Genomic DNA, 21,653 nt, shown 5'->3' with positions numbered 1-21,653 from the left:
CAATTTATCTTATTTAGCTGTAGAGAAACAGGTGTAGCCACTTGAAGATGCAATTGCTCATAGCTTTGAAGATACCGGTATTAGTCCAGATCAAAAGAGTGGGCTCAAGACACAGAATGCTTCCTGCACCTCTCTCCTTTGGTAGGGATCAGGCTGGATGTAACATAAAAAGGTATGCAGCATACAAAAATAATTCCCAAAGCTTCTGCTTCTAGTTGCAGACTACAACCCCAAACAGGTAAACAAGTCAGTCCAGTTTTCGAACAACTGCATAGCATGAACAGTTCTCTGAAAGAGACATCTCAAAGCATCTCAGAAAGATGCTGGTGAACATGGACATTTCTCCAATCTGATTTTGTTTGGACACTGGAGTGAGTGAAGAGTAGAAAATCACTAATTATGTATATAATTTCTTTGACTTTTCACCCATTTTTGGCTAGAATGAAACACACAAACGTGTTTCACAGAATTTACACTATTAGACATTTTACAAACAATTTTCAGATGTCATGATGCAGATGTTATCTATTCAGTTTCCCAATATTTACAGTGATTATCACGCATAGAAGTGTCCTATTCAAAACAATCAGAAAAAAAGTCTATATAAACTATAGGAATGGAAAATTACACTGAGCTTATATATCCCACTATTACCTTACCTTTACAGATTTTGCAGCAACTGTGAGATAAGGGGATCTGTTGAGATTCTGGGCAGTTCAAAGCTGTACAACTGTCCTTTGGAATACGCCGCATTTTGTGGTCCTGTTAAATTGAGGTAACTGATTAATATCGTGAGATAAGAAATAAAGATAAATGATAACTTTAGTGGAGTTTTAGCATTTATAATGCACAAACAAAAAACGACCTCCACCAAACTCCAGGTACCTTCGAAACCATTTGAAAGGACAACGTAGCACAATAAAAGCATCAGGAACTCCCCTATACTCAAAACTTCTCAAGCAAGCAAAAGCATGGCAATAGCTCTCATTCTTCTCTCAGCTATCAAACAACTTGCCTCAGAAGTTTCTCTTAAAATTATGCCTGAAAGCGTAACAATTATTTCTCAAAAACTGAGGCAGCAGATTCCAGAATCAAGGGTGCTCATTACAAATACTCTAAAGCAGCTTTTTATTTATACAGCAAGTAAAATCAAACTTGAACATCTCTGATCTCAGTGCTGTGGTAGTAACGCTGAAGGAAACTGGCACTGATTCCCTATTAGGAAAGAGAGGGTTTCTCAGCTAAGTTTGGATCAGGCTTCTGAAAATGTCCAACGCCAAGATGGTTTCCGAACATCTTCAGGCACTCAGTGCAGGTCACACACAATCATCGCAGTATGTCCACATGAAATGCCTGCCTTAGCAATGCAGTTACTGCAGACGTACCACCTATAGGCTCCCTTGGGCCCTAATTAATGTGTCTTGCAGTGCTCTAGTCATGATAAGGCAAAGACAGAAAACCAGGCAAACAACATGTTCCTCAGAGGCATCTGCCTTAAAATCAGCAGTCTAGTAAAAATATGAGCTCACTGAACACAGGACCCTGTATTTCTGCATGCAAGAAAAGTGCCTAAAATCATGCATATGCCATTGCATGTATTATTATTTTGGGCCTAGCATTTAATTATAAATCCTCTTAAAGCATGAAATATAAAGATGAAACATGAACACAATGGCCAATATCAAAATTACTGCTCAAACTTTACCTTAAATAATCTTGACAGAGAAACCAGCCCTAACCTGATAATACAGTAAAGCAAACCAGCCACAGATGTGTTGTACGCCAGGACAAGCAAAACCCAGCAACACCACAAAATAAAGAAAAAAACCCCAAAACTTTGATAGAAAAAATATCAATTAGAGTAGCCTGGATTGCATTTAATTCTTTTACAAACTCTAATTTGGAAGAGCATTTTTCATTCACTTGTTTTATAATATTCGAACAGAAAAGTGCGTGCCTATAGCAGCCACAACTGCAGCAGCCAAACAAAACAAAAAATTATGTTTAAAATTACAAGCAGACAAAAAGAAGAAATTCCCGACATTGCCTTGATAACATCATCATAAGCATTCAAGCATGAGATCAGTACTTGTGCCATTCCTATTAAGACACTTCTGAGCTGGAGTCATTAATTATATTCTTTTATGAGAACTCTGGTAGTAATAAAATAGTGCCCACCTATGACTACCTAACTGAACAACACAGTTCACAGTATGTGGATTTTCTGCTCCGAATTATCATTCGCAACGCTGTTCAGCAGAAACTGTATGTACTTTGGTCCTTGAAAAAGCAGCATTTGAATCAGCCAAAGTTGCTGCTTAATATTTCTACCAGGACAGTCAGGCAGCCCACCAGCAAACAAGTATAATCAACAAAATGCAGACCAGCAGAGCCAACAGAGACATTTTGTTCACGCAATATTGTACTTGCCAGCTGCAAGAAACACGAGGCACCACCACATAACTTTTGATGGTTGTTAATTATATCCATTGACTAAGCACCGAATTCATGTCCCAGGTGTCATGTTAAAAATACGAGCTCACAGTCCTGAAAAGCGTACGACTGAATTCAAAATTATTTCTGGTCAGCTTCTCCTTTCCTTTCTCAAAAGGGTTTCAAAGCACCTACTCCAGGAATTAAGCTCACAAAGATTGAAATCAACAGCAGGAGGACAACGGTCCTCGGTTCTACTTTGTAAAACACACTTTTTCATAGCTGTATGAAAGTTTTGAGATTTCCAGAAACTGGTCGGATAGATAGCTGCAGCATGGCCAGAGGAGTTGTTCTCCTCTCTTTCTCTGCCCTAGAAATGTGTCCTCAGGTTTTCAACTCCACCCCAAAGCATGCAGCTCTCTAACCGGAGGGAATTCCTCCCACTCCCTCCCCCGCAGAGGCAAAGCAGGACCCACGGCAGCAGTCTGTGTAATTCTCAACCCGCAGATGTCCCTGGGGTATATTTTGCCCTTAAAGTGCATTTGTGCCTGAAGAGCAACTCTGTCCATGCAGCAGGACAATACTGACTCAACATCAGGCAATTTCTGTTTAAAAATAAAATGACAACCCTACCTCATTTCCATCACTAGAAATACCAGACACCTGGTGTGCCAGCTCTTTTCTTTCTTTTTCATCTAGCTTTTCCTCTAAGAATTATCCTGAATTTCAAATTATGGCCCCATCACATTTGTGCACCTCTCGTACCTGAGCACATAATTTTGAACAATAACATTGCACATGTGCCAATGGAAGCATAAGGTAGTCTGCTGGGTTTTTTATTACTGATGATGGAGACGATACCTAAGGAGGAAAGAATGCAGCTTGATTATCAAGCTGCGTAATCAAAGCTTGTAGCTATGCAAAGTAAATTTATTTGCAAAATTTGATGTGGAACTCAGTAAGACAAAATAAACACAGGACCCCTTAGATGCCTTTTCTGTTGCCACTTCCTAAGGTAGACCTGTCTGTATTTCAACAATTTCTTTCAGTGGGACTTTGATATTTCTAACATGCAAGAAATATTTTTCCCATCAACAGTATTCTTACCTTGCACTCAAACAGAACACAGTCCCCTGAGCTTGAATACACAGTTTCTCTTTGTCCTTCAAAGTAGGTTCTGCCTTCAAATACGCACACCACTTCAGGAGAAAATAAATAAAAAGAAAAAACACAATGATTTTGTAAAAAAGTGTTAGTACTCTGCTTATAGAACTGATACATTTTCTTAAAGATAACTGCATTTCAAAATAAAAAGATTGAATCAGCTGCAAGAATATTCTAAACCCACCTGTAGGACTCTGGATATCACAAGAAAAAAAAAATCAGAGGAGAAGAAAAAAAAAAAACACAAAAGAACCAGAAAAGCACACATAAGTAGAAGGTAAAGGCTGTTGAAGCACTATGGAGTACACATAGCTATTGAGAGGGCAGAAGAGACGTGTCTCGGGTCACGCCAAGGGAGCTATGACTGCCTGCAACGCAGGTCAGGGGCGAAAAGGAAAATGGAGCTGTGAGAGCAGCGTGAGTGGCATTAATAGATAATCAGTTTCTTGAAGAGGAATGTTGCATGATGAAGGGTGATCACTGAAGCCACGTATTCATTTGTTATCACAGCCCTTTGGTGTTTCATCACGCCCCACAGTTATTTAAATGTTACATATTTGTATCTTGATTATCCCAGTTATTTACCATTACTGCTGAAGTATATTAGAGCACATGAATTTTATTGTACAGGAACTGACCTTCAGTGACTGCCTTTTTTTTTTTCTCTTCTCACCAACAGAATAGGATCAAGTCTCCAATGATCAAATGACAAAATGACTCCCCTTGGATCGGTGTTTGTTATACCACGACCCAGTCTGGTGCCACTCCTGTGCCCTGGCAGTACTGGGTTTTACAGCAGCCTGCTGACACAGCTCATACTGGATTGCTCACTGAAGTTCCTATTTGGTATTTAAGGGTTACAGAAAATATCTTCACAGCAAACTGTCTTACTTTTTCTTTTTCTTAAATGGGTCCATTACTGCAATTACATTATGCAAAGTATAAAGGCTAAGTAATGCAACTGCTAGGTGTAGAAAATCGGATGTCTGTGTTGCTTAGGACACAGTCAAGGCTCATCAAGTAAGCATAATCATGAAATAACAGGAGTAGGTTACCGCTTTCAAGTTCTAGATTACATGTTAGAGGTCTAATTTGCTAATCATTGATTTGGAGATGTAAATCAATTATACTACAATTCATTCACAGAGATTTATCTATTCTGTTTAAATAGACAACAATTTGTAGACAATTTTAAAATATCTAAAAGTACAAGAGATTTTATTGCATGGCCTATATTAATTACCACTACTGCTGTTATTTTCAATTCTCCTCTACTTTTTTTTTTTTAAACTTGCAGCTCCTTGATTTTACAAACTTTCTGCTTTGTCAGCATGTAAAAAGACAACTCTTGGAACTGATGTTGAAAAAGATGTGATGGCCATAGAGACAAAAAAGCTTTTTTCAAATTCCAAAATATGAGTTATAATACTGAATAAAATATAAAGTATCTTGTGTGATATAGGCCTGCATAGCACTTTCAAGAAGTAATATCACAGCACGTTGCAACATTCCGAATCCCATGAATAGCAGAGTTTGCAGTCAGACTTAATAAAGAAAGTACAGAAAAGAGCCACAGGAGAGAGTCCTAGGGCTCGTAGAATGAGAAAGTTTGTACAACATCCACAAAGAAAGGTCACAAAGAGCCAGAAAAGCTCAATACAGTGCCTCTCTCCTCTCCCAGAAAACAAGCTCTTCTGGAAGGAAGTATGTGAAAAAAAATCTATATAAATCTTTACTGAGGACTAGCAGATCTTGAATCCAGACAGGACAAGGCAATCATCCAGTCATATATATCACCTCCTATGTATTACAGGCCATGACACTAAACTGAAATACTCATATATTAAGCCCTTTCCCTTGCTCCATACATTTCAAGCTTCTAAGAACTACATGTGACAGGAAAAACGAAGTATGGCAATGCCTGAGGACCACACAATGGCAACGGACTGATAACATCCTCATGTTTCCAACAGGCAGACTATGCCTGTTCACAGGGAAGACAAAAGACATCAAAATCACCATCATTCTGTCTTGGAAGAAAACACTCTCCTGAAGCCAAAATACTCTTAACAAATGAATAAGACCACCCAGGCATCTTAAAAAAAAAAAAATTAAAAAATTATCCAGTATCCATATTACCTCAAAGCATAGTCCACTAAATCCAGTCACCTTACCAATGGCGACAAACCTCTGATTCTTCAGAAAAACTTAGAAAATAATGTACACAGCAAAGAACACATCCAGCCTAGCGTGAAATCATGAAGTTATTTCCTGACTCCACCAACAGCCTTTGGAATTCTTGGCACATGAAACCATCGTAATGCAGGGAAGCAGCATCTGAAACACTTGCTTTCAGCAAGAAAATCAACTCTTCTCCACAAAGCCTTGGAAAAAAGAAAAACTTACAAATTCTGGGTCTGTGAGAGATGACTCTGCCTAGACAGCCCTTGCCCCTTTCCCGTGTGTCTTCATACACTCGAAGATTGTTTCTCAAAGGCAGAGTGCATGTTTAAAGACACTTGCTTGTGTGGGTCCCAGAAGTTTCAAGCAATGAATCACAGACGCTCACATCTCCACCTCCACAACCACAACACCTGGCCATCATGCAGCTAAGAAAATTACATCTCTTTCATTGAATTCCCCTAAATAAACATTTCCAAGTACTGGATTTTGCTGTGGCTTTGTCAGCAAGGTTATAAAGCCCCCAGGTATCAGGGACCTGCCTATACAGAATGACCAAACTATGTTTAAGAAAAGAGAGAAAACCCAACAAACAATAAATGGCCAATTGAAAAACTAAATTGAAACTAAATTGAAAACCTGTTAACCTGAATAATCTGAACACAAGCCCAAGCATGTCTTCTTACGGACTGCTGCTCTCATTGACCACATTCAAAAGGGACATTTCTTCTTAAAGATCTTCAAAATCAACAGTACCTGGATTATTTCTTTCCTACTAGTGTTCTCTAAAACATGAAGTATTCCACCATATTTGGGCAGCTCCTTCCATTAAAAAGCAGCAAGAACTAAGGTACACTCTGAAGCTCTAATTCCGAGCACTATCACTTAGTTTTTCTCTTCTCATCTATGCTAATTGAGCCAAATGAGCTTACAAAAATCACACAGGCACTTCATCTATGCCAGTAGCACTGGCTTCATGTTTATTTAACAAGACAGATACCAGTGGGTTTAGCAATGGTCTAAGTTTGCCAGTGCACACTGTCTTTTCTTCTCCAATACTCCCATAAAGGCTTCTGTCTCTTCCCTGTTCTCTTGCCAGCCCACACTTCCACTGCCCACAGAGGAGGCATCCTGCCAGACAGCAAAGGGCACATTTTCACCAAGCTACCTGAAGGCTTCTAAAAACTTTACTCTAAGGTTGTCTGGTTAGGTAAGCACTGAGCAGACTTGGAAAAACTTCTAGAAAGACAAAGCTACCAATTTTCTGCTGTCCCACTTTCCTCCTAAGACAGTGGGATCCACATCCCAGGCAGTGTGGAACAGAACATTTCTCCTGCCTCCTGACAGCAACTGTCACAGCCCGTACACATCCCATGATGGTGGTGTTTCACGTCTTTATTTTCCTTTAGAAATAAAGATATTTCAACAACATGAACATCTGGACTAGAATTGTGTAATTGGAAAGTCCGGATTTAATTTCTGCTTGGCTAGATGCTTCCCAGGATACTGTGATTAGTTTGTGATTGGTATGTCTCTGGGGAAACATATCATCTTTCATCTTCCTAAGTCCTTTTATTCGACAGACTGAGTCACAGTCAAGAAATTACCTGATGATTAGTTGTGCCAGAACTCGATAGTTATTGCCTATGTAGGATTTCATCTACAGCTGAATTACATCAACCATTTCCTCTTGCCATCAAACCTGCACATCCCCCCAGTACCTAAAACAACGTATGTTTTTCAAAGCACGTTTTTCTCAGAAAATGAAACAGGAAGTCTACAAAACCCACTAGGAAGTTTGACTACTCTCGATATATTTGTATACAAAAGGTGATCAAATATTACAATATTATCAGCAAGGTCTGCTTATATCCCCACTACTAATTTACACAGCAGTAGTGATAATACAACTATTCCCTGTAGCACCATTTAACACATTGTGATAACATGGCATCTTCTCCATATTCAACCAGCGAAAGGAATCATTCGGGAGCCCACTGGCTGTTGTGTTCGCTCAGTGAATTATCAACAGTTTGTCAAACCAGCACTTCTGTTTCACAACCTTTTCTTCTTCCCACTGGCTTCCAAATGGCACTTTCCTTCTGCATTTCTTAAAATGTCCATGCAAAATCCATGACCCAGCTAACTCCTGCCTTCTGTTCACCGAGTTCACAGGATGTCATTTAGTACATTTTCTCACTTCTGTATTGATCACCTTTGCTATCTAGATTGTGTATGCCGTCCTCTGAGAAATGCATGTACACTTCCCTGTGGTATCTAAGCTGATTTTGATTCAGACTCATCACCAAGGAAAAGCAGAAAGTTTGGGGCATTGGTGAACTCCTCAAACCACTTTATTTTCTTGTATTCATAACTGCCCTATGAGTGGCAGATGTGACCTGAAGTTTTGTGAAATTTGTCAGCAATTATGGATATACAAGTTAAATCTGGTAGTTAAGTCTATGTCGCTGCATTCTTTGTTCACATATGGTGGTTTGTGAGGGGAAAAAACCCCACCAAAAATTAGCATACCAAAAAACCTCCTGTCTCATTCATTTAATTTTCCAACTTCCTCCTTGGAATCTCCTTGATTACATTTTCCACTCTTCAGAGATCGAGGCTTAGGCATTGTGTAAGTCCCATTAATCCTACTTTGCAAGCTTACATAGTGCAAAACCTCTGTGTGGCTTTATCCTTAGAAATACACACAGAGATAATGGTCACCTTTCATTAATTTCTCTCTCGACTGCCACACCATTACTAGGCATTGGTCTCACCCCTTTCTCATTTATCTTTGCAGGGATTCAGGCATTATTTCTTTGCTCGTTTTCTGGAAAGCACAAGTTCCTCTGTTACTGCAGTCAGTGAGACTGGACACTTGCTTCATTTCATGCCGTCTCCCCCCAACAATTCAAAATTATTCCAGATTTCAAGCTGGAAAATATATTGCTAATTTTTCCAGTCAGTCACTGCTAAAAAGCTGCATACATATGCTTCTGCTTTCTCAGCTGAAAAAAAGAAAATCTGTTTTGAATTTTCCTAATGATAGGGAATCAATTACTATTTGTATCTTATTTCTTGTTAGCCGGAAATGCTAAATGTCTCTATTACACTGAAAACATGAAGTTGTTGTTCTACAGTACTTTTACAATCATTTAAGAGCATCTGCGGTGTGAGCCACCTCCAACAACACTAACAGGCTGTTTAGTCACATTGGCAAGGAGTCAATCTAAAATTACAAATTCTTTCACCTACTTCTCATGTTTCCTATATTTCCATCAACTACTATGGGTAAATGACATAATTCATCTATCCCGTGTGTTCTTGCTGGAAAGTCTTTTGTAGAATTCATCTGAGCCCTAGAATGAGGGCTCCTTGAGGCATCTTTAAAGACTAAAAAAAGCAATCTGAACACTGAAAAAGCACATCGAAATGTGACTAAAATCTCTGTTTTGCTGAAGCAAACAGACCTGACAGATGAAGTAAAACTTTTAAAGTAGGCTGCTGGACAGGGAGTCTGGGAAAGAGCTTGCAACCAATCAAAGCCAACAGACATCACATTGCACAAAGGGAGCTGTCTCCAGTTAAGCAAAGATCCAATCTGGACAACGTGTTTGATGTCAGCTTCTCTTAAAAATGGCATTATTGCTACCCATACTGCAACTTTAGCTTGGATAAATATGGCAGCCAAAATATTTCTACTGACAGACATGCACAACTTTGGCTTTAGAGCAATGGACCATATTCTGCTTGTCAAACAGAACTGGAATATTTTGGACTAAGCATAGGATTTTGAAAACTTGGACATGACCAAAGCGATCAAAATGCCCATCCATTTTATGCTGAATGAACTATGATGGCCACCCAATACTCAAGCAACTTTTGCAGCAAAATGTGAAACAATAAAATCAAATGCCAAGACAAAAGCCTTAGAGGGTGTCAAGAGAAGAAAAGCAATTAAGGTTAATATTAATTATATGACCACTGTATTACAATTATATTAAAGGTTTATAAATAGCACAACAGTCTGCAAGACCAAAAGAACTCCAATGCAAACATTACGTGCCCACTTAATCCTCATAAAAGTGGGATTAGACATTATTTGATGGACTCCTTATGTAAGCTATTTGCAATAGTAGTGACATAGCTGTATCTTAGTAAAGGTGCAAATAGGTATTTTATCAAACGCCGACAGCTACTAATGACGGGGAAATTTCTGCTTCAGTTCCACCTTCTCTCAGCTGGACTGCTGGGATAACTGTAAAAGGTGCTTTTCTGAAAACTTTTTAAGAGGAAAATTGTGCAGTGTAGAAAAATAAATACACACCTCCCTAAAACACCTTATACTTCATGACATGCTTAAACTTACACATACACCCATCAGAAAGCCTCAAGTCACTGGGATCCATATGGAAGATGAAATCCAATTAATTGATTAGGACTGAGTGTTGGGAATTTCTGAACTAATGAAGAACTGCTAAAGACCTGCGCCCTTTTGAGTCACTATTTAAAATCTGAGGTGTAAACAGTTATTACCCATCAGCATTAATTTACTATATAAAAAGCAGGTTGCATTCTCCATTGCCATGCCATAAGTTAAGACCACCCACGGATGCGATGAGGGAGGACACCTACTCCTGCAACAGCTCTTTACACGGGGTAACTCTTACTCTGCTCCACAGACACTTCAAACAGGGCGGGGGGAAGAAATAAAGCATATTGGGATACTACCCATATTTTTGCCCAGATTTGCCATGCAAAAATAGTGTGCGCCAATTATGCATACCTTTCAACGACACATTTCTGCCCATGACTAGTGAGATGGTTGCTTTCTGCAATGTCTGCGGACACAGGTCATGCGAGCATATTCAGTAAAAGGCAAGTACCTCTGAATGGCAGCACCTTCAGAGATTTTGACAGCATTTCATTTGACAGCCTTAAAAAACATCCTATGCAAACAGCAAAACTACTCAGTTCACCGCAAAATAGTAAATGGGGCATTTCTTTGCGTGAAAATCACTTGGAGGCAACATTTCCCTGCTCCCAAGCCATAGAGATTCCAAACAGCTTCTTCTCCAACAATTTGCCCCGTTGTTTAAGCACCTACAGACTACACCCATATCTGAGTGACTGTCGGGGACCCTGCTGATGCTCCCATTCTCAACCAGACTCTCCCTGGCCCAGAACAACTTCCACAGACGCTTTAGCTAGAAATTCTGCACCGTGACTCTGCTGCACGAGCCTCCATGGTGATGGCACGACTTCTTGTGACCTGGCATCACATAGCTCCATTTTACTGTATTTACTTTCCTCCCTAATCCAAGTGCTTTCACTTCCCCTACAAATGGCAGCCCCTTGTTAACTTCAGTATTACAGTAATAATCACGTATGCCTTATTTGCATTATGGCACAGGCCAGTCTAATGTGTTTAGACGTTCCCAGGAGTGGATTAGTGCACAGATGGAGCACCGCATCTCTTGCTGTTGTTAGATCTCAGTTCTTTCCAAGCACCTGCATCAAGGTCCACCCAGAAACTGAACAGGGTTTCATGCTCCCAACTCTTCCTCCAAGCGTTTTTGTTCCCGCATAAGGAATCTGCCCATCCTCCTGTCCCTCTTCCGAGATGCATCATCTTCCTCCCTCACTTCAGCCGGAATGACAGGATTAGTTGGCATAATCACAAACACTCCAGAGAACTCTACTTAACGTTCTTAAGCTAAGTCCTTAGCATTAGTTCAGCGAAAGGTTTTTAACACAGACAGCAAGGTAAACACATTTTGGAAATCTTGATTAAAGTCAGTAATGCAAATGGGCTTTCCAAATTTGTTATATACTCACTCTCATCATTCATTATCAAATAGCATTTAATCAAAACCTAATCTAAAAAAAAAAATCGGGTGCTACCAATAGAGTTGGAATTTTTCAAAAGACAACTTTAAATAGAAACCTATGTACCCCTGACATCACATCCCTGTTTCTCAAGGCTGCCAGAAGTTACTATTATCCATTGTGCATTCCCAAACAACACAATACTTCATGTCTAAAGTCAGTTCAGGATTTGAAATAATTAAAAATGTAAAAGTGGCTGGAACAGATGTTCACAGATTCTGCTTTGTCATAGCTAATTTCTCCAGAGTGCATCTGTTGATGCTCCAACCCAGTCACAGAAAAACAGTAAGCTAGAGTTCATACCAACTGTTAATGGGACTATTCCTTTTTGTTTGGGAACTAGATCAATGAGGGAAAGCCTCACAGTCACTGATAATACAAAAAAAATTATGTATTATATCTATGTTAACACTCCTACTGTCTTCAGGGGGACCTCTCCAGACATTAGACTCAGATTTCTCGTGCTTGTGCAACCAGGTGTTTGTCTATATGGGGCTGTGGTGTATGCCAGTCTCTAGGAGAGCTGCAATACTTTCATCTTACTGATGTCAGCCAACTCACTTTTTTTCCTTTTCCTTTGTCTACCACTACCGTTGTATGGAAACCAAGAATCAGAAAGCATTGTTAAAAAAATGATTTCATTTTCAATTATTGCCTATTAGCATCAAACCTGCATAAGGCAAAGTACAATTCTGCAATTTCAATGGCACAGAAAAGAAATAGGTACATCTTTAACTGTAATTCGTTTCATTACCAAGAACCTCAGAAATGACTGGACTGGGTTAAATGGCATTAAGAGAAAAAGCTTAATGAATTTTATGAAACCTGTTCTCAGTGTTTTTCATTTTTTTCAAGCCCTTGAAAACCTGAGAGAAAAACAGCAGTTTGCATTGACAAATTCTTGAATTTGTTTTCAATATATTATTAGCAAAGACCTTGCTTTCTTTAGCTGCAGAGATCTAGTATGGATACTTAGTAGAGTTGTAAAGGAACAGTGGACGTATGATGATCAAACTTGACAGATAAGAAATTTGGGGTCTTGTCCCAGCAAGAACAAGTACTGTCTTTCCTGTGGAACAGTCTAGGTTTGTTAGAGGGAACTTTATTGGGACTGAGAAAATGAACCCACCTGTGATCACATCACCTCAATACATGGGGAATACTTCAGTATTTCCACAATAAATGTGAGAACCAAACAACCATAATGGTTAAACAATGCTAACACAATAGGAGTAAACATCTTGAGAGAAAGAAAAAAATTTTTCAAATCTTGAATAAATATCAGTATGTCGGTATGCATGCAGGACACAATCCTGACTATGAAACAAGGTATATCTCACAGTGCCAACAGCTCCAGGTCAGAGCTCATGAACGTCTTGCCAGAAGTGCAGAGACACACCTGAGAGAGAAGCCTGACAGGATAATGACTCATTTAGTTTTCCCTTACTCTCCCTGCATCTTTTTCTCTATATCCAGTACCTTACCCTCTTCTCTTACACTTAAATTGCCAAATCCTGCAGAACAGAGGACTGTCTTTTGTGTGTACAGTAACTAGACTGATGGCTCTTCGTAACAGCAGGGTTTTAAAGGTACCTTAGTACAAATAATTAATAGCGATAACAAGTACAGCTACTTAAATAAATTTGCTCACTGCATCTACCCACTTCCAAGTCAACCATGGTCTGCTAAGAACTGCACTCTAAAAGGCAGCATCCAGTTTGTTTTTCAATATGACCTTCCAACTTCTGGCAGGGGAAAAAATGCAAAGGGCTGTCATTCCCCAAGGGAGACAGTTTCTTCTGTTCCACAAAATATTTTATTTCAACAGCCACCTTAGGATTTTATTTAACAGACCTTGATATCTGTCCACATATGTTTAGAAGTTAGACTTCAAAACATGGAATTTTATTGGAAAGAACGAAGGACAGGGTTCTTGCTGTCCATGATCAATTGTCAGCAAGAAAGAATGATTGGGACTTGCTTTAAACAGTAGTGGTAAATAGCTTCCTAGATGATAAAAGACTGTTGCAAGGTACATACAGACTAGTTTTCAGAGTACAGCAGAAGCCAAGGTGAGGATTTTTAATCTGTTTGCCCACACTGTAAGAATCAACCTGTTATTTCCATTGAGTTTTCATAGGACTCAAGATGTCACACCGGGAACAGGAGCAAATGTGCAAATATGTGAATCAAGATGGTTAAACCGATGCATGAAAAAGAGGATGCGATTCCTTTATTTATATGTCTATTTTAATTTTCTGGTTTTTTAAAATGTATTCACTTATTCCCACATTTCTTCATAGCAACTCTGCAGTAAAATACTGCAAAATCAGCAAAATGAAAAATTAGTGGTTAGGTGCTTAAACCATACTACCAACTCTATACATACAGAGCCACAGAAGATGTTGGACAAGATTTAAGCATTCTGAAATCATATTCTACTACTATTAAGAAGGCTGTCTGAGAACTCACAACAACCATATGCAAGACTGTTAACTCTTTTATGCTATACTCAGATTTGATTTCTCATTTAGGTGCCTTGAGGATCTAACAAAGCTTATGGCATGATGGAAACATCTACAAAACAACCTCCCTCTTCACAAGCCTGTAAAATGTGCCTAGAGAGGATGCTGCACTTTGGTGAATACAAATATAACCCGAAGAAACATCTTAAGGAAATGATACCTCAATTTATATCTCTTTGTCAAAGTAATAATGATATAGGGAGAATCATGCCAGTTCATCTTTCCTACCTTCAAAGTATTTGATGCACTCCCTCACTAGAAATAACAGGTATGTGCCTATTTCCTAGATGAGGTAAGCATATTTTCTTGCTTTGCTTTCCAGATAGCAAAAAAAAAAAAAAAATCTGATAATTGAACCAGGCATTTTCTGCCCCAATTCATTACATCAAACAACGATGTCACTGTAATACCATTCTAACACTACTATATATAAGTATATACTGGCCATCAGAAATAAGCAAGGTAAAAAAAGCTCTTCTTCACCATAATAGCTCATGACAATGCAAAACAACAAACCCAATAACATCTTCAAATTTATTTACCTGTTAGGGAAAAAAAAATCTAGATGTTAAATAATTTTCAGGGATTTTAACCAAATGTGATCAATTATAAATAAAATGAAATCTGGGAAAACAGTCAAAATCATACTTGAAAAAAGTTTACATAAACTTTTTCCGAGAGCAACCAGAGGAGTATCAGAATTTTCATTTCCAAGCAGAAAGTTACAGAAATCATTTCAACAAGTAGTAGGAAAAAAATACTAGTTAGCTACTCCATACAGGAAGTATGGATGGTCAACTACCCTCCCAAACAAATGGACAGAGCTTTCTCCTTCGTGGAAACTGGTACCAAATAAAACCCCTCCAAAAAGGCAAAAATTAGTAATAACACTGTCTGTCTTGGCAAAGATGCAGAACAGTGATACAAAAACATGAAAATCATTGTAGTAGATACAGTGCTATGCCCGGTACAGTGAAGAAAGCAAATAGCAGAAACTCTTCAAATAAAGAGGACTGAAATAATTGTTTTGAAAGGAACAGATGAGGAAAGTATGAGAAAGGACTGGTACACCATATCTGCTGAGATTTCAATTTTAAAGTTGTGGCTCACGTGGGACAAAGTGGCCGTTATTTGAAGCCAAATATATTTTATGAGCTGACAGATGTAGAAACAGTGATCAATAACAGCCTGGAGGTCGATACATCACACTTCAGATATCTGCAAGTGATGGCTAGGAGAAGTAAGCCAAGCAATAGAAGGCTTTATTCACTACATGTTTCTACTGGAAAAACTTCAAACTTCTGCAGTCCAAAAGACTGAAAGCCACTGGTTTAAATCATTATCTTTACAAAAAGACAAATAAAGGATAAGAGTATACATCATTTTATATTCATCTCACTGAATCAACTTCACTCATATTTTAGCATCCCTTCCTTAGACTGCCAGGGAAATAACATCACATTATTGATGGTTTTGTGGTGGGGTTTTGTCAGTATTTTATTTATTGAGTTTCAGCCTTTGCAACCTTCCAATTTCTTCATTTCACATGACATAGGCACTGTCAGAAAACTGTACGTGTGCCGCCTTTTACATTCCTAGCAGTGTCTCCCCTAGGCCAACTTTCCACTCAGATGACCCTTGTCAGTGTGGCAATCCTGTTACAAATAAGAGTATATCAGGTGCAAACTGGTCTTTGCAAAACTGTACAGCTCTCAACAAGCCATGAATCTCTTGTTTGGTTGGTTGAGTTTTGATATTTTGCTCTACTCAGCTCCATGAACTGCCCTCTGCCTCCAACTTGTTACTTTTCTGTGACCTTGTCCAAAACCTGCCATTTTGGTGTCTTTAGCTAAAGCCAAATTCTGCTCTTTTCAGAACGCATGCCCATTAAAGATCATTGTTACAGGTACTACAGAAATTTGCAAAATCTACAGAGGAAAAGCTCCAGGCAGAAACTACAACATCAGCTACAAGCTGCTGATTTGGCAACATGCTTCTGGATATGAGACCAAAAAATAATAAGAAAAACAAACCCCAAAACAAACAAACAAAACCCACCAAAATAAAAACAACAAAAAAACCCCAACCACGATCCAATGATGCAGGTGCAGAGTGACATTAGCACATTAGTGGTGAGAACAAACATATTGAAATCAACGCATAGCCACATGAACATCCACATATTCTAGGTGATTTTTGTAATTATAAATACAACAGGGTTTTTTATTATTATTATTATTATTACATTACCACCTGACTAAGCAAATTCTAGTGAAAACAGCGTTACTAAGTCAGGGTAGTAACTTATTAGAGACTGGAACACTGCCAATCTGTCCACTCCCAGCTGCCTGAAAGCCAAAATATCCATATCTAACATATGTTAATGTTTTATTTGCGCTGGAAATAAAATAAAATAATAATATGTTCCAAGGTATTTTATATTTTGTGAACTCCCTGGTAAGAACATAATGAAAAAAAGGAACGGAAAAGAACAGGTTCTCTTCCCAGGCAGCCTCAACAAAATAGGTTATAAGAAGAGCGGGGGAGACCAAAGCACGGCCTACAGCAAAATTTCCCATGTAAAAAATATTTTTAGTTCTCTGTCGATAAAATTACCAATATCATGCTTCCAATTTCTTCTTTAGTGCAGGTTGCTATACACGCAGTGTAATGTATTGTAATGAATAAGGATTTTCTTAAGCATACTTTATTTTATAATTCATCCCTCAGGCACACAGTAAGACTAAAACTGGATGGCTTTACCATTAACTGGAATTCTCCTCATATACTGATGCATTGCCTCCAGACCTAGAGTCTTCCAGTGGAGTTCCATAATGCATGGGGTCCAGAATAGCTAAGAAGCCACTCACCTAGGAGGGAGCTGCACTTTGATGCACGAAAAGTCTGACTGAGGCACAGTGCACCAAATCCCCCAGTCCTCCTCTGCTAACGCGGAACAATGAAATTCAAAGGATGTGGGGAAGGACAAAAGGGAACGTAGGAGCAAAATATTCTGAGAAGTCCAATTAGGGTAAGCTGTATTTCAATTTACTGTAAGCTGTATTTTAATTTCCACTGAACAACAGATGTATGAGGAGTGAGTTTTCTGCTCAGGAGGGAACTGCAAGTGAAAAGACTCAGCGCTTCCCTTCCGACGGAGGTATACTGCCCAGCTTACAAAGAACAACTGTCACTGGAGACTACAAGCTCTGCACCGAAAAGCCCCCAACAATTCTGCCACTGGATATATAACAGATATAAACCAAATATATTGCTCTGGTATAAGAGTAGTTTGAAAATTTCTATAGCTTTCCCATGGACAATATAGCAGAGACTGAGCAGCTAGGGTCAAGGGTGAGACTGGCCCTGCCTACCAAAGCCAAGGGGAGTCTTTCCACTGCCTTCAGCTGGCTTTGAGTTCAGCACAGAAAAGGCCCCAAAACATTTCTTAGAGTGTCTCAGTGCTCAGCTTCCTGAGATGTTACGCTTCCCGGAGAAGAGAAGGCTCCAAGGAGATCTTCCCAATGTGTGCAAACGCCTGATGGAAGGGAATGAAGAAGAGGGAGCCAGACTGTTCTCAGTGGTGCCCAGTGACAGGACAAGAGGCAACGGACACGAATTAAAACACATAAAAATCCATTTGGACACAAGAAAGCACTTTTTTACTGTGAGGGTGACCGAGCACTGGCACAGGTTGCCCAGAGAGGTTGTGGAGTCTCCATCTGTGTAGATATTCAAAAGCCATCTGGACACGGTCCTGGGCAACCAGCTCTAGGTGGCCCGGCTTGAGCTGGGGGGTTGGACCAGATGACCTTCAGAGGTGCCTTCCAACATCAACCCTTCTGCGAGACTCAGATTGTAGGAGCTATGCTGGATTCACAAATGACACATGCATCAATTATGCTTTTCCACTGTAGCTTTGTAAATCTAAAATAGCTCCACTGATTTTATTGACCTACATGAGTTCAAGGATACATTTTCTTCCCTTCAAAATATTTCTTTAGAAAAATTTTGTGCGTCCTATTTCTAAATTAATATAAGTACTGCCTTCCTTTTGAAGACACAGACTTGCTGAAGTAATAAAATGGCATAAATGGGCAGTGAAGTACAGTGTAATTCATCTCAGTAGTACAAGTGTGTATATAATGCTTTTTAACTGTCAATACAATGTGGTATTATCGTTGTACGTGATTCAAAAGCCGGAGAAATAAGGTTGATGTGAATCATTTCAGCATGGAAAATCCAGAAAGCAGAGGCTGAATGGACACTATTCTGCTAAATACTAAATAACATTCAGAAGTTCTGCATGTTGACTATAGGAGGTTATAATAAATAACACGGCTCTAGGAAATAATCTAGTGCTGGCTATATTCCAGATATCTTTTAGTACTATTCTGAAGTAGGCTAATTTATCTGATTTTTCATATTAAAAAAAAACAACCTCAAAATAACAGAATCTATGCTCTATTTGCACTCGTACCTTTAAAAAGCCACATATAAATATTTATAATCAAAAAGCCACTAATCTTTTGCATTAGCCAGAATGTTGTTTCTCCTCTATATTCTGAAGTGTGCATTTTTTTTAAAAAGCTATGATAAATGACTAATCATTGCTTCACTGCTGAAGACTGCCTCTTCTTTCTCCAGTACCGATGCCTGCTCTGCCGCCCTGAGCCTGCTGCCTGCCCCGCAGCTCTCGGACCCATGCCATGTCCCTGCCAGCCTTTGCTTTCCAGCCTGCCCCTTCTTCTGATTTACTGCAAGGATAAGATGGCCTGCTCAGTCAGCGCTCACTAATCCTGTCATTCAATCATTTCTCTGAGCTGCAGCCTCTTCTCTGTGCCACTCTGAATGGGGGAGAAGCTCCACCGGCACTTGGGCGAACAAGGCACAGGCTGGCGTGCCACCCTGCCACTGATGGATGTCACCTAAGGCAAGATGGTGCCACTCCCTCAGCCCAGAAAAAAGGTAGCAGTTGTGTGAAAAGATGAAACTTAGTGAGCAGCACAGGCTTAAGTCCATAATGTTTCAATCCACCTGGATAAATGATGAATTTCAGAGGAAGCTTAATCAATATTCCCTAAGTTGCTAGATAAAAATTTTGAACTCTTGCTGATGGCCCATTGCTGTGCAAATGAGAAGCAGATGGGCTTTTACAGCTCCTTCTCTCTGTGTCAGTAGGCTACAAGTGCTGGAGCTTGCAGAAGAGTGTGTAGCTTTGGGGAAAAAAATCAGTGCATGATGAAGAGCAAGAGGGGAAATCCCCTTAACCTTAATTGTAAAATTAAAAGTTTCTGTAAGCTAGCAAGACAGATCACTGCATCAGAAACCCATGCATGTTATAAGAGCTACAATGTCCATATTTTTGTTTTAATTATTTTGTACAAAAATCCTTTCCGAGTTATATAACCCCTTTACACTCTCTCTCCCCATGCCTGCTAGTGCCAGAAGTGTAAACTGATCCAGTACAGCCCTATGCTTCTCACATATGGTTTAAAATACTTGTGTTAGAGTGTGGATTTGGCTACAATGCACCAGAAAACCATCAAATGTCCTGTTTCAGAAAAAACAAGTGCATGGAAAAAACACAGCCTGCAGATTTGAACATAACAGCTCAGACTTTAACCTCCACTGAAATCTGTTGGGATAGATTTAAATAGTTTGGGATTAGGTCTATAAGTGTCTGCAGTGTCCCTGGGAGGAGGCCAGTGATGAGAAGAGCACAATTTCGTCCTGGAGATCAGTCTTTGGTGATGGAAATTATTACTGCACCAGATACTGGTATAAATATCACTTCTGGCCTTAAAAAAAATGAAAATCAGCTAGTTCGTTAAAAATACATTAGCTCCATTTAAAAAAAATGCATACATCACGTAGCTATCGGAAGTGATGCCTTAGTGTTAATACACCAACTAATAAAAACGTTACCATAAAAAGATTTGCTGACCAAGTACCAATTGTCTCGGCTACTAAGACATTGGCAGTCCTTCCACAATTCACTTAAAATGAATGAACTTGTCCTTGTACTTCTTAAGCCAAGTCTGTGGTCTAAAGCAATACTTTATAGGGTATCAGTGCCTATCACAACACAATGCATTTGTCTCTGCAGAGGAGAAAAGAATTTAATGATCTCTTGCACATACTTTCTCAGATAGGTTTAAAATTGCATTGGAATAGAAAAGAAAGTAGTCTGCTTTCCAGCTCCAAACAATTCTCCACAGGAAGCTCCCATTGATCTAAGATGTATGTATGCTTTGGAGCTGGACTGAGTTGTGTGTTGAATAGCTTGTCTGCAGCTGAAACATATATCCAACACACTGGTCAATTTATGTGCCTTGGAAGATCATTGCTTTTTAGCCCATTACGGCTAATAGAAAACCCAATGATAATTTGCATGCATTGCCATTCCTTATGCTACCAGCATCGACCTTCACACAAGGCAAAACAGAACAAGTTGTCTGAACGTCCTCAAGCAAAGGTACAGAGTTAGGGGAGAAGGTCAGAGTTTGGGATGGTTTTTTTTTTCTTTTGTCTCACAAGAACCACCAAAGTCAAACAATATTGGTAAAAAAAAATCCCAAAACAAACCAAAAAAAAAAAAACCCTACAACATTCCTTACTAAGTGTTCTTCCCTGAACTAAACATTTAAGAACAACATGAAGAGTCAGTTGTGCTGAAATTTCTAAAGTGTTGAAAATGTCATCAAACAAGATACAACAAAGCCACCCTGTCCAATATGTAAATGCTGGGCTGGGCTGAAATTCAATTCCTGGGGCTTGGCAGTGTGGTAGGCTCCCCCAGGTCTCTTAGCGTAACTGCTTAATGTCAGAACCAGGCTTAAAAAAATCCAGCACTTTCCATTCCTATCTGACACACATGATATTCATTCGTTACATTAATTGATGGAAAGATTAGCCTCACAACTTTAGCTGTCTAAAAATTCAGTATCTAATCTCATCGCCTGGGCTCCCTATACAGTCCATGGGCAGAGATGTCCACCTCCAGAAGGCAATTCATCCCATCCCCTCCAGCCCCCTCTCAGCACCAAGTACCCTCCGGAGGTGCCAGCCTCTTTCCCTGGCTATCAGGAGAGCCTAATTGGTGATGTCCATAACTAGTAAACGACAGCAGGCTTGAAAAATGCTTGATTACAGTCTGTAATCCTCCATGCAGTTTGAGCATCAGCACACATCACGGCACCATTTTGGCCTGAACCAGCCAACACGCTCTGAAGCAGCACCAGGCATGGCTGGGGGGATGGCGCTGATCAGAGGCCATTCCCAGTCATCCAGATGGATGCATCTTCAATGACTCAGGGAGGAGAAAAAAAAAAAAAGAAAAGAACAAACAAAATAAAACCAAAAACCTGGGAAGCCTGCTTGCTGGTCACTATAAAAGCTTAAGTGCTGTACACTTTCACTCTTCTATGCTAGCTGTCATTAAATCAGACTCCACTCTTT

At 39.4% G+C, this 21,653-nt stretch overlaps 1 protein-coding gene across 1 annotated transcript in view; it reads right to left on the bottom strand.

Annotated features, from left to right (window-relative positions):
* Positions 1 to 21,653, bottom strand: part of NELL2 (neural EGFL like 2) — a 154,801-nt gene that overhangs the window by 86,837 nt on the left and 46,311 nt on the right. The window contains exons 10-11 of the mRNA XM_052790385.1: positions 3,541 to 3,632; positions 660 to 762 (exon numbers count right to left, since the gene is read on the bottom strand). Of these exons, the coding sequence (XP_052646345.1) occupies positions 660 to 762; positions 3,541 to 3,632 (195 nt within the window). The remainder of the gene's footprint in view (positions 1 to 659; positions 763 to 3,540; positions 3,633 to 21,653) is intronic.

This window comes from Harpia harpyja, chromosome 6 (assembly GCF_026419915.1).
Source record: "Harpia harpyja isolate bHarHar1 chromosome 6, bHarHar1 primary haplotype, whole genome shotgun sequence".
Taxonomy (NCBI): Eukaryota; Metazoa; Chordata; class Aves; order Accipitriformes; family Accipitridae; genus Harpia; species Harpia harpyja.
The sequence above is the reverse complement of the archived record's forward strand: the minus strand, read 5'-3'. Positions and strand labels throughout refer to the sequence as shown.